This window comes from Telmatherina bonti, assembly GCF_933228915.1.
Source record: "Telmatherina bonti genome assembly, chromosome: 6".
Taxonomy (NCBI): domain Eukaryota; kingdom Metazoa; phylum Chordata; class Actinopteri; order Atheriniformes; family Telmatherinidae; genus Telmatherina; species Telmatherina bonti.
In genome coordinates this window covers 38,031,235-38,043,993 of record NC_136624.1, presented here as the reverse complement: position 1 = coordinate 38,043,993, position 12,759 = coordinate 38,031,235, and the positions used below count along the sequence as shown (strand labels likewise).

At 41.9% G+C, this 12,759-nt stretch overlaps 1 protein-coding gene across 1 annotated transcript; it reads left to right on the top strand.

The window, feature by feature from the left end:
• The first annotated feature begins 1,725 nt into the window (after nucleotides 1–1,725).
• On the top strand, nucleotides 1,726–4,402 carry nudt2 (nudix (nucleoside diphosphate linked moiety X)-type motif 2). Its single transcript, XM_079242963.1, has 3 exons — nucleotides 1,726–1,784; nucleotides 3,606–3,740; nucleotides 3,821–4,402. Exons 2-3 carry the CDS (start codon nucleotides 3,614–3,616, stop codon nucleotides 4,141–4,143), a joined length of 450 nt encoding a protein of 149 aa, XP_079099089.1. The 5' UTR covers nucleotides 1,726–1,784; nucleotides 3,606–3,613; the 3' UTR covers nucleotides 4,144–4,402.
• The last annotated feature ends 8,357 nt before the right edge of the window (nucleotides 4,403–12,759 follow it).

Genomic DNA, 12,759 nt, shown 5'->3' with positions numbered 1-12,759 from the left:
AATTCCACACAGAAAGGCCACTGACCAAACCCCTCCCCATATACACTACTCACAAAAAGTTAGGGATATTTGGCTTTCAGATGAAATTTATGGAAAATGCAATATGTTCATGCTACAGTGATATAATATCATAAAAGTAAGACATGTAAGTAGAAGGATGCACTACTGATTTCCTCATCTCAAAAAATTCATTCAACACAAAAGGTAACAACAATGGTAGTTACACCACAACAAAAAATTTGAACGTCTCAATATCTGGTCATGTGCCCTTGAGCATCAATTACAGCTTGACAACGACGTCTCATGCTGTTCACAAGGCAACTTATTGCCTGCTGAGGCATGGCATCCCACTCTTCTTGAAGGGCGGCCCTCAGGTCATTGAGGTTCTGGGGTGCAGGGTTTCGAGCCTCTACACGATGGCTCAGCTGATCCCACAGGTTTTCAATGGGATTCAGGTCTGGAGAGAGTGCAGGCCGTTCCATTTGAGGTACACCAGTCTCCAACAGCCGTTCCCTGATGATGCGGCCTCGATGAGCAGGAGCATTGTCGTCCATGAAGATGAAATTCGGCCTGTGCTGTTCATGTAGGGGCACAATCACTGGATTAATGATGTTATTCAGGTAGTATGGGCTTGTCACTGTACCATTCACAAAGTGTAGGGCAGTTCTGTACCAAGTGGACACCCCTGCCCACACTGTAACACCGCCACCACCAAAAGCTCGCCTGGTGACAACAGTGGCTGATGCATAGCGCTCTCCCTGACGTCTCCAACATCGTTGCCGGCCATAATTTCTGCTCAGTGTGAATCGACTTTCATCAGAGAACAGCACTGAGGCCCACTGGTTCCTCGTCCAGCGTAAATGCTCCCTGGCCCATGCAAGACGATGATGCCTGTGCCTGGTGGTGTGGTCAGGTACCCGTGCAGGTCGTCTAGCACGCAGACCACGCTGATGGAAACGGTTTCCAATGGTCTGACGTGACACTTGGGTGCCTCTCACCTCTCTTAAACGTGCCTGGAGTTGAGTGGCATTCATCATCCGGTTTCTCAGGGCAGTGTTCACAATGTAGCGGTCATCAGCACGGGATGTGGCCAAAGGACGTCCACTTCTAGGCCTTTCTGTGACTCTTCCAGTCCCTCGATATCTCTGTTGCAACCTGTGTCAGAGTGATGACACTCTGTGACACTCCAAGCTCAGTGCAATATATATATATATATATATATATATATATATATATATATATATATATATATATATATATATATATATATATATATATATATATATATATAGATACATATATTATATACTACATGTAATATCACTATGAAATATATTAATATTTTCTTTGTTCTTGTTTATTCTTTTTGCACAGAAACAAAATAAATATATTACTATTAATGTGAAATGTCACTATGCTTAATTGAGGTCATTTTAGTATGTATCAATCAAATTGATTAACATAAAACATTGTGTCATAGATACTTAATTTCAATTAATCTTATTATAAAGCTTAACCCCAAATGTTTTTTTTAAAAAGTTTTAACCCAGTCTAATAATAGAAGGTTAGTGAAATTTTAAAGGATCACTAAATCATATATATATATATATATATATGCATGCGTGCTGGTTTACTAATTTTTACTTAGATGTGGGCATCTTCTTCACACAAAGCGGAACTATATGTTAGAGTGTTGAAACCGGGTCGGACTAGTTTCCTCGGTGCGCTGTTGCGTTCAATCCTGAGAAATTATTTTGCTCAATGAAATCTGGTCTCTGCAAAGAGTAAGTTCCAACATTTTTAGAAATGAACAGATAAATGATCAGTGGTTAGTGCGTGAAAAGTTAAGAAAGGACACATCGGTCGGAGGAATTACGTCAAAGCAGAACTTATAAAAGCGACGTGGAGTGTTTAATGTGCGAGTAGAAGCTGGTTAACGAGCTAAAATGGCTAACTAAAAACTTCATATCCATATATCCATAAAATACTCAATTAATCTCCTGCATTTAAGAAAATGAATGTCAAAGCCATCTGTCACCTCTTGGTCAGACAAGAAAAGGGCTAGCAATATAAATCTGGTGGAAGTAGTCACACATTAATAACCACATTTCTTCACAAACCTTTCCTTAGTTTTATCCAGACTCTACACATTATGGAGAAAATGTATATATATATATATATATATATATATATATATATATATATATATATATATATATATATATATTTATATATTTGCTGGTATTGGTGCTCATGCTGTCATAATAATGAAAACTTTGTCTCCAAGTGGACAACTAGTTGTGCAACTAAATATTTCTAACCTTTAAGATCATGCAACTATGGGTCAGGGTTGTTTTTCCAAGTACATATCTAAAATTTATTAACATTTTATATAAGAAGTGTTGTTTTTGGTTTGGCAGCACCATTGTTGTAAAGAAGAATCTGTTTATAATGTGTAGCCTGCCACAAGACATGTGTTAGACAGACAACATGTGCAAAACAGAGCTGCCCGAACGATACTAAAGTGTGATTTCAGGACAAATATCATCACAATGCTTGAGAAACTTAACCTGTTGTTGGTCAAAGACAGACTCTAATACTCATTGACAGTTGTAATTAGAAATATATGTGTATTAAAACTACCTGCTATTTTATTTAATAACCTTACTTTTAGTGCTGGAAATCACAAATATATCACAAGACTTGCAAAAGATGGAAATTTTAGCTTGCCTAAAGCAAAATCAGATGCCATAAAAAAAAAACAACCTATTATGTATAGAGGCATGAAAACATGGAATTCACTACCGAAGAACATTAAATTAACCACTGATCTAAAAAAAAAAACCTTTAAAATATTATTAAAAGACTATTTCTTAAAAGTACAGGTATCTATATAAATCATAAATATAAGGGTTTGGTTATAAAAGTAAAATTAATACGAATGTATGTGTAATGGAGTAAACTAATTGATAATGTGGATAGAGGTGTACTAGGAGATTTGTATCATAGATAATAAAATATATAGGTTGAAATCCAATTATGAGTAAGCATATTTTTGTGCATGAATAGGGAAGAATAGGGATCCTAAATAAACTAAACTAAACCTACTAAAAAAAAAGGTTAAATAAAAGTGTCCCTGTCAGATTTAGATGTTAGAAATGTTTAACACGCTGCAGAGGACAAGTCATCTGTCGTAAAAAGCGGAATAAAGTAATTGTTGCTGTTGAGTCCACTAGGGTTTTTTTCTGAAAGACACATAGATGCATGTTTTAACTAACCCAAATAAATATTAAATTAAATATTAAATATATATACATATATATATATATATATATATATACATATATATATACATATACATATATATATATATATATATATATATATATATATATATATACATATACATATATATATATATATACATATATATATATATATATATATACATATACATATACATATATATATATATATACATATATATATATATATATATATATATATATATATACATATACATATATATATATATATACATATACATATATATATATATATACATATACATATACATATATATATATGTTTGTTCAATGTTTCAGACAGGAAAATGGCACTACGAGCTTGCGGCTTTATAGTGTTTCGTCGTCTAGTTGGCACCAAACCCCCACCAGGCAGCATTGAATATCTGCTCTTACAGACTTCTTATGGGGAGCACCACTGGACACCACCCAAAGGTGAGTTAAAAAAGCACCAAATGATCTTGAACCTGTATCAATTTCAATGTTTTTAACTGTCATAAAATGTTGACTCTCAGGTCATGTGGACCCAGGTGAGGACGACCTCACCACAGCTCTTAGAGAGACTAAGGAGGAGGCGGGGCTTGGCGTGGAGCATCTGCAGGTGATTGAGGATTTCGTCCAGGAGCTGCGCTACGAGGTTCGCGGCCGACCGAAAGAGGTGCTGTACTGGCTAGCCGAGCTGAGAGACCCTGGAACAGCTGTGACTTTGTCTGATGAGCACCAGGACTTCCGTTGGGCCAAGCTGGAGGAGGCCTGCACTCTGGCCCGTTACAAAGACCTGCAGGACATGCTGAGAGCAGCACAAAAACATTTAGAGGCTCAGCAGCAAAACCAGTAATGTGTCAGAATGGAGCCTGGAAAGGGGGTTGATTTAAAAAAAAAAAAAAAAAAAAAAAGGGGAATGACTGCCAGCTGGGGCATGTATGACCTTCATTTTTCTATTAATCGCACTGTGGAAATTCTGATCCAGTTCATGCAACTGAATGATTCTTTTACTATTTATTTAAATGCTCTCTTTCTGTCTGGTCATATGAAAGGAAAAGACTTGTGTCTGTGCACTAAAACTGGCTATCTCTGGATCTTTTTAGTGACATGTAAAAGGAAATAAATAAGTCAAATATATGTAAATAATTTGAAATAAACAGAGTGCAAATGTGGTTTCAGAAAATCAAAGCAATCAAGTCTTAACTTTGTTCTTCAGCTACAGAATAAGGAGAATATAGTTTTTGCAATAGTTTTATTTGTCTTACATTAGATTAATATTTAGCTATGATTAATTTATTGTGTCAAGTACTATCAAATATCAATAAAGAGACTTAAAGGTAGAGTATGTAAGATTTTCAATATTTTCAAAAGAAATTAACAAAATAACTACAATCATAACTAGATAGTTTTTTAAAACATGTAGGTTCCAGTCTGTCCATATTTGATGTGTTATTAAATTACAAGTTTAATTAATGACAAAGACCCTTCTTAAATGTTTGCCTACCAGTAAAAAAACTGCTTTTTGTCATTTGTCATTAATTAAACTTGTAATTTAATAACGCATCAAATATGGACAGACTGGAACCTACATGTTCAAAAAAACTATCTAATTATGGTTGTAGTTATTTTATTATGGGTTTTTTTTTGGGTTTTTTTTTAAATATTGAAAATCTTACATACTCCACCTTTAAAGGAATACAAGGATGAGTTCAACATGGTCAGGTTTTATAGAAACACTTCAGTAGCTTGAGCATGACCACCCTGAGGTTTGTTACGTGGAATATACGAGGAGCTGGTTCCAGGGAGAAGAGGTTGAAGGTGTTTAGCAGATTGAATGATCTACAGGCAGACATTGTCCTGCTACAGGAGACTCATTTATTAAAAACAACAGCTAACGTACTCTCTACAGTACAGTTCCCTCACGTGTACTCGGCCTGCTTCAACTCAAGACAAAGAGGAGTAGCCATTCTGATAAACAGGAAAATTCATTTTACTGCTAATAATATAATTTTAGACCCAGGTGGAAGATTCATAATAATGACATTATCTATCCTAAACATGAAGTTATGCATTGCAAATATTTATGGCCCAAACACTGATGACCCCTCCTTTTTTCATTCCTTCTTCTCCTTACTATATGATCACCTTGATAATACACTTATCATTGGGGGCGACCTCAACATGACCTTAAACTCTGGGATGGACAAGGGGGGCGGAGCAGGGAAACATAGGGTCTGGCAGTCAGCAAGAGTTGTTAAACAATATATGGAGGATTTTGGTCTTTGTGATGTCTGGCGCTCACAACACCTCACTGCTAGAGAGTACACTTACTTTTCATCTGTCCACCACTCATACTCCAGAATAGACTACTTCCTCACTAACAGCTCTATGATGAACAATATCTCAGAAACTAAAATCCATTCCATCACTATCAGTGATCACGCACCAGTATCATTACCCTAATTAATAAGAAAACTAAACCATCTTATAGCAAATGGAGACTTAATACATCATTACTTAAAGATCCTGATTTTATCAGTTACTTCAAACGGGAGTGGTCTTTGTATATAGAAAACAATGACATACCAGGAACATCAGCATGTGTTCTTTGGGAGGCAGGAAAAGCAGTAATGAGAGGGAAAATAATTTCATTTTCATCACATAAGAAAAAGAAGGAGAGTTCAAAAATATCTGAACTAGAGCTTAAAATAAAATCACTAGAAGATGCCTACAAGGCTTCTCCAGAAGAGCAAGTGCTGAATCACATAAGAAAGGCTAAACTAGAGCTGAATGAAATAATTAACCAAAAAACCCAGTTTTTGCTACAAAGACTTCGCTTAGAGAATTTTGAACATAGCAACAAATCTGGAAGATTTCTCGCAAATCAATTAAAAGCAAACAAGGAGAAAACAACCATCTCCTCTGTTAAAGATTCAAGAGGAAATATCCTCCATGATCTTGATGGAATAAATGACACATTTAGGGATTTCTATAAAACATTATATTCCTCAGAAACAGATCCATCAGACAACAGCATTGAGGAATTTCTCAGCTACCTCAATCTTCCAAAGTTACAACAGGATCAGGAAATGGTTTTGGACGCACCCATTTCAGTAGGGGAACTACATGAAGCTTTAAAACACATGCCCAGCAATAAAGCTCCAGGACCAGACGGTTTTCCAGTTGAATATTATAAAGAATTTTGGTCTATACTAGCACCCACTTTTTATAAAATGGTTTTAGAAATTAAGGAAAAAGGCCAAATATCTCAAAACATGAATTTGGCTAGTATTACAGTAATACTAAAACCAGGAAAAGACCCCAAACTCCCATCTAGTTATCGTCCAATATCACTAATGAACGTAGATCTTAAAATAATCAGTAAAGTGCTTGCTACAAGACTAGAAAAAATAACTCCACTTATCATACATCCTGATCAAACAGGATTTATCAAGGGACGACATTCCACCACTAATACGCGCAGACTAATAAATCTAATTGATTATGCCACCATACATAACCTGGAAACTACAATAATCTCTCTAGATGCTGAAAAAGCATTTGACAGGGTGAACTGGAAATTCTTATTTGCAACATTAAGAAAATTCGGGTTTGGCTCATCGTTTATCGACTGGATAAAGATACTGTATAGCAATCCAAATGCATGCGTCAGGACAAATGATCAAACTTCTCACAGCTTCAGATTGCAGAGAGGCACCAGACAAGGCTGTCCACTCTCCCCCTCACTTTTTGCAATCTTTATTGAACCCTTAGCAGCTAGCATTAGACAAAACAAAGACATTAAAGGCATTAACTGTAGAAATATGGAGCATAAGACCAGTCTTTATGCTGATGATGTATTACTTTTCCTTCAAAATTCACAATCATCCATCTGTCAGACAATCGCACTCATCAATAAATTCTCATCAATTTCTGAATATTCCATTAATTGGTCTAAAACCACCGTTCTACCCATCAACTGTTCCTTCCATAATACTCCTGACACTGCTTTACAGTCAGGAGATATTAGATACTTGGGAATAAACATCTCACCCAGACTGTCAGACCTTATAAAGCTAAATTATGTCCCTCTACTAAAAACAGTTGAGGACGATCTCACACGGTGGAAATCTTTACCCATATCACTAATGGGAAGAGTTGCAACTATAAAAATGATGATTCTACCTAAAATCAATTATCTGTTTTCAATGATCCCCATTAAACCTCCCTCCACCTGGTTTAAATCACTGGACTCTAATGTTACTAGATTTCTCTGGAAAGACAAACCACCACGGATTAGTCTAAAAACACTCCAGAAGACTAAAGATAGCAGTGGCTTAGACTTGCCTAATTTCCAAAATTACTTTATAAGCAATAGACTACAATACATCTCTAAATGGCTTAAACCTAGCTATCTAGATGAACCATGGCTTAATATAGAAGAAGCTATGTGTGAGGATATGGCAATTTCAGACCTGCCATTTATCAGCACAGCTGTCAAACGCCAAAAATGCTTTAAAAGCATTAATATCAGCTCCTCACTAATGGCCTGGTGGGAATTTCTTAAACTAACCAAGTCCTTGCTTATTCCATGCAAACTTACACCTATTTGGAACAATCCCGACATCCAGCAAAACCGGAAAATGATAAACTTCCCTCAGTGGAAGAATAAAGGAATAAAACAGTTAGAACATTTAATAGAAAATGGGAACTTTCTCCCTTTTGATACAATTACTTCACGATATGAAATCAGCAGCACAAAATTCTTAGAATACCACCAACTTAAATCTATTATAGGTAGGAAATACACCCCTGATCAATTAAACTTGCAGCTACCTATCAGGGCTGCAGAATTCTTAAATCTCAATGCCCCGAAACTGTTATCCAAAATATATAGATTACTATCAAAGCTAGACGATTCCATATGTCTCCCAACTTCTAAATGGGAAGCAGACTTATCCAGTAACTTTGACCAAAATGAATGGTCACAAATCTGTTCAAATACATTTACAATGACTAAGAATTCAAACATGCAACTAATACAATTTAAAATTCTGCATAGAACTCATTATACAGGACACAGGATGTTCAGGATGGGTCTGTCACAATCAAACATCTGTCCACACTGCACTGGCAACACAATTGACAGCTACTACCATGCTTTGTGGTCTTGCCCACCTGTCCAGGAATTCTGGTTTCAGGTATGTAAAGATCTGTCAAATTGCTTCAAATGTAACATCCCTACAAACCCCAAACTGGGCCTACTGGGTTACTTGGGTGAAATTAACATAGAATTTAATTCTGCAAACTTAATCCTCACCAGTTTATGTATCGCAAAGAAAACTATCCTTCTAAACTGGAAAAGCAAACAAAGTCTGTGTATCCAGCAGTTCAGAAATCTCTTATTAGATCACATCAGTGTCGAGATGATGTCTGCCTCCTCAAGAGATCAGTCAGCTGAACTTTATTCCCTCTGGTCCCCTGTGATCAGCTCCATCACTTAGTATGGGGGGAGAATGTGACCTTATTGCGCTCGGGGTTGGTGGCCGGTTGGGGTTCTCTGGGGGCTGTGGGTCTGTGGTGGGCTCCTGGGGGGGGATTTTGACTGCTCCATTGCTGGAGTGGCTAGGTTTCTAGCCCTACTGTGGACCTGGATGGGCCAGCGGCTGGAGTTGCTGCGCAGCGGCGGGGCGAGGTCGCTGGCGGGGGATGGGTTGGCGGGCGTGACTCCGTAACGGGCGCCTGTGCCGCCGTGGGGTGGGCTGGGCGGGGTCCCGGGCTCCGGTGCCCGGGGTTGTCCCCTGTCTCTTGGGGGTGGGGGGTCGGCTTGTGCCGGGGGGGGGCTGGGCTGACCTGGACCTGCCGCTGCGGCGGCGGGCAGGTACGTGCTCTGGTGCCTGGTTGCGACCCTGGGACTTGTTGAGTGGGGGGTGTTTGATAGTGTGGATGGGATGTGAGTGTGTATGGAGGGATGTGTGTAGGGGGTGTGCGTTGAGGACTGGTGGCGGTACATAGGTATGTGGATGTGTGTGGGTGGGGAAGTGTGATGATGCGTGTGTGGGGGGGGTGTCGTGGTGTCTGTGGGGGGGGTAGTGCCGTGTGTGTAGGGGAGTGGGGTGATGCGTGTATGTGGGGAGTGGCGGTGGTGCATGTATACGGGTGTGTGTATGGGGGGGGAGGAGGGGGGAGGGGGGGCGTGCTGTCTGTGTGTGTGTGGGGGGGGGCAGGGGTGTATGTATGGGGGAGTGGGTGGTGCATGTGTGTGGTAGGTTGGTGGATAAGTGTAGATATGATGGATGGGAGTGGGGGAGATTTGGATGTGACGTGGGGGTCAGGAGGATGGTTTTAAGGGTGGGCTGAACGGGTGGCTGGGTGGACCTGAATGTGTCCGGAAGTGTGTGTGTGTGTGTGTGGCTGTAGGTTTGTGCTGAGACAGTGTGAGGTGCCGATGTGTGGACAAGGTGGGGACTTCATGTCCCCAGGTGGGGGTGTCCTCTGTGAGTGAGGGGGCGGTGGACAATCGGTCTGGGATTCCCCTTCTGCCGCCCCGCCTCCTCTTTGTCCTCGTGCCCCCCTTCTGCATGTGGTGAGTTGGTCCCCTCTTGGGTCAGTGATGACTCTCTGGTTAGAGTCGCCGAAGGCTCTGGTTACGGGGATGGCTGTCCCCGGCTTGTCCTGGTCCTTGGGGGGCCCTGGGAGTAGGGGGCATGCCCAGTGCTGCGGGCGGCTCACCTTCTGGAGGAAAGCTCACTTTCCTCCAGACTTAAATCCCTCAACCCCTCTTCCTCCCCGCTCCCCATCACACACAGGCAGGGTATTGGGAGGTGTGCACGTGGCGCTGGGTGGTGAGAAAGGCCATCAAGGTGGTCTTGATCGCTGCACCCAGCCTCGGCTCACCTCCCAGTTTTAATTACACTTAGACACCAAACACCAAAACACTGACGACTCACATGATTAGGGGGAAGAGCATGCGGTGTATGGTGGGCGGGGCTGCTTAGGTGGTCCCTCTCCCAGCACCGCGTGGCAATTCCCTCAGTTTTAATTGCAACTAATACATACTTCACAATCAGTCATAAGCGGGGGGGAGGCAGGGACGATAGGGTCTTCTCATGCCCCTGCTCTCGGGGCTTTACTGGGGGGGGGTACGGGTGGGGGAAGAGTGCCGTCCATTAGGCCTAAGTCTGGGCTGGCCTGGCTGTAGGAGGGTTGTCGCCGGCCCTGGGGGGGTGCTGGGTCGGCTGCATCTGTGGGGTGGTGGGGGGGACGCTGGGAGTGGTGGGCGGTAATTATGGGGGCCCTGATCGGGGCCATCCTGTCCTCTGCCCCCTCTGAGGTATCTCACATGGGACATGATGGAGGGGTGAGGTGAGGATGTGTGGGAGTGGGTGTATGGGGTTACAGATGGATGGTGGGATGGCTGGGGGGGGGATTAGGGTTGGGGATATAGGTGGGTAGGGGATAGGGATGTGTGAGGATGAGTAGATGTGTGTGTGGAGGGGTATGTTGGCGCGTGGGTTGTATTGGGGTGTGCCTGTGTTGGAGGAGTGAGGGTATGTGTGTGTGTGTGTGTGTGTGTGTAGGGGGGGGTGTATATGCGGAATGGGATGTGTGAGTGAGGGTGAAGTTTGGAGGGGGGCTATGGGTGGTGGAGGGGTGTTTGGTGGGGCATGTGTGGTTGGGTAGAAGTAGAGGGATGGGGTGGCGGGGTGTGAGCGTGTGTGTGTGTGGGGGGGGGGGGTGAGCGTGTGTGGGGGCGGGGGCGATTGGGGTTCGTGTGACTTGGTATGGGTGAGTGAGTAGAGGTGGGGTGGGGTTGTATATGTTATGGATGATGTGCATGGATTGCAGAGGGTTGTGTGGATGGGGGTTGAGAGGGGAGTGCGTGTTTGGGGGGGGGGGGGGGGGTATGCATGTATATGTGTGAGGGGAGTGCGTGTTGGGGGGGGGGGGCGGGGTATGCATGTATATGTGTGTGTGGTTTGGTGGTGGGGGGGTGGTGTCCTGTACCCGGGGGCGCAGCTGGTGCGCTGGGGTGCGACCTGGCTGCCGCTGGGTGGCGGTCTGGGGATCCTGGTCCTCCGTCGGTGTGGGCTGTGCCCTCTGCCTGCGGGGGCGGGGGGCTGCTCACGGGCTCTTGGGGCCCTGGGGCCTGCGCTCTGTCTGCCCTAGGTGGCCGGTGCCCGGCGGGATCGGCCCTTGCCGGCCTGGGCCTGCTGGGGCCTGTTCCCCCTGACTGCGGGGGACTCTGGTTGGGCACCTCCTTCGCCACCTCCTGGGCAGATGCATGGCTGGCTCTGGAGTGGGGGGGTTGGGATCTGTACCTGGGGGTGACTGTCGGTTACCCGGGTCTCTGGGTTCTCCTGGCCTTCCTCTAGCTGTAGGCGGGCGGGGTCACATTGGCATGATCACTCTTCTCTAAACACGTTCCACTCTGAATGTTCTGCATGAATGTTCTGCATGTGTCACAGTCACTGAGTCATCCAGCAAGTTTATTCACTAACAGCAGGTACCTCTCTTTCTGTCTTTTTGACTTAACTTGCTAGTTTCTGGTCTTCATGATTGTCAACGGTTTTGTTCTCCACGAATCTAGAGTTGGCTTGTGTGGGTGTATATATTTATGTGTGTGGGTGGGTATGTGTGTGTACTTATGTGTATGTGTATGTGTATGTATGTATGTGTATGGATATGTATATATGTATGCATATGTGTGAGTGTATATGTATGTATGTGAGTATGTATATGTGTATATATGTATATATATATATATATATATATATATGTGTGTGTATGTATGTGTATATGTATGTATGTATATCTATCTTTATGTATGCATGTATGTGTACATGTGTGTGTATGCATGTGTATGTATGTGTATATGTATGTATGTATGTATATATGTATATATATAATGTATGTGCGAGTGTATATACATATATATGTAGGTGGGTATGTATGTGCATATACATGTATGCATTGATCTCTTTCTTTTGTTTTTTTTTTGTTGTTTTTTTTATGTTCTCCTTTCTGTTCTCTTTCTGCCCCTTTCCTGTCCTTTCCGGTCGGGTCCAGTAGCATAAACTCTGTAATACAAGCTATTATCCAAAACAAATTGAAAAATAAAATAAGAATCAAGAAATACAAGGGGATCATTACATCTACAAAAGTTCCCCTTGGCAAAATAAATTTGCTCAGCAGAACACAGCATCCAGAACATCAGTCTGCTTGCTTAAATGCTGGACAAGACAAAAAAAAAAAAAGAAAAAAAAAAAAAAAAACATGGTCAGGTGGAATAAAATTCAGGATCCTGCCACAAGGTGGCGACAAAGACGTTTATTTCCCAAACTGAATGTAAATACTGGAAGTGACAACAAGGCGCTGCAGCAACAAACTAAGTTGTTGCTCCTCTGAAATCAAAAGTAAAGTAAAGCCATTTTATTAAGTTAGAAGTATTAATCATAATACTTAAAAG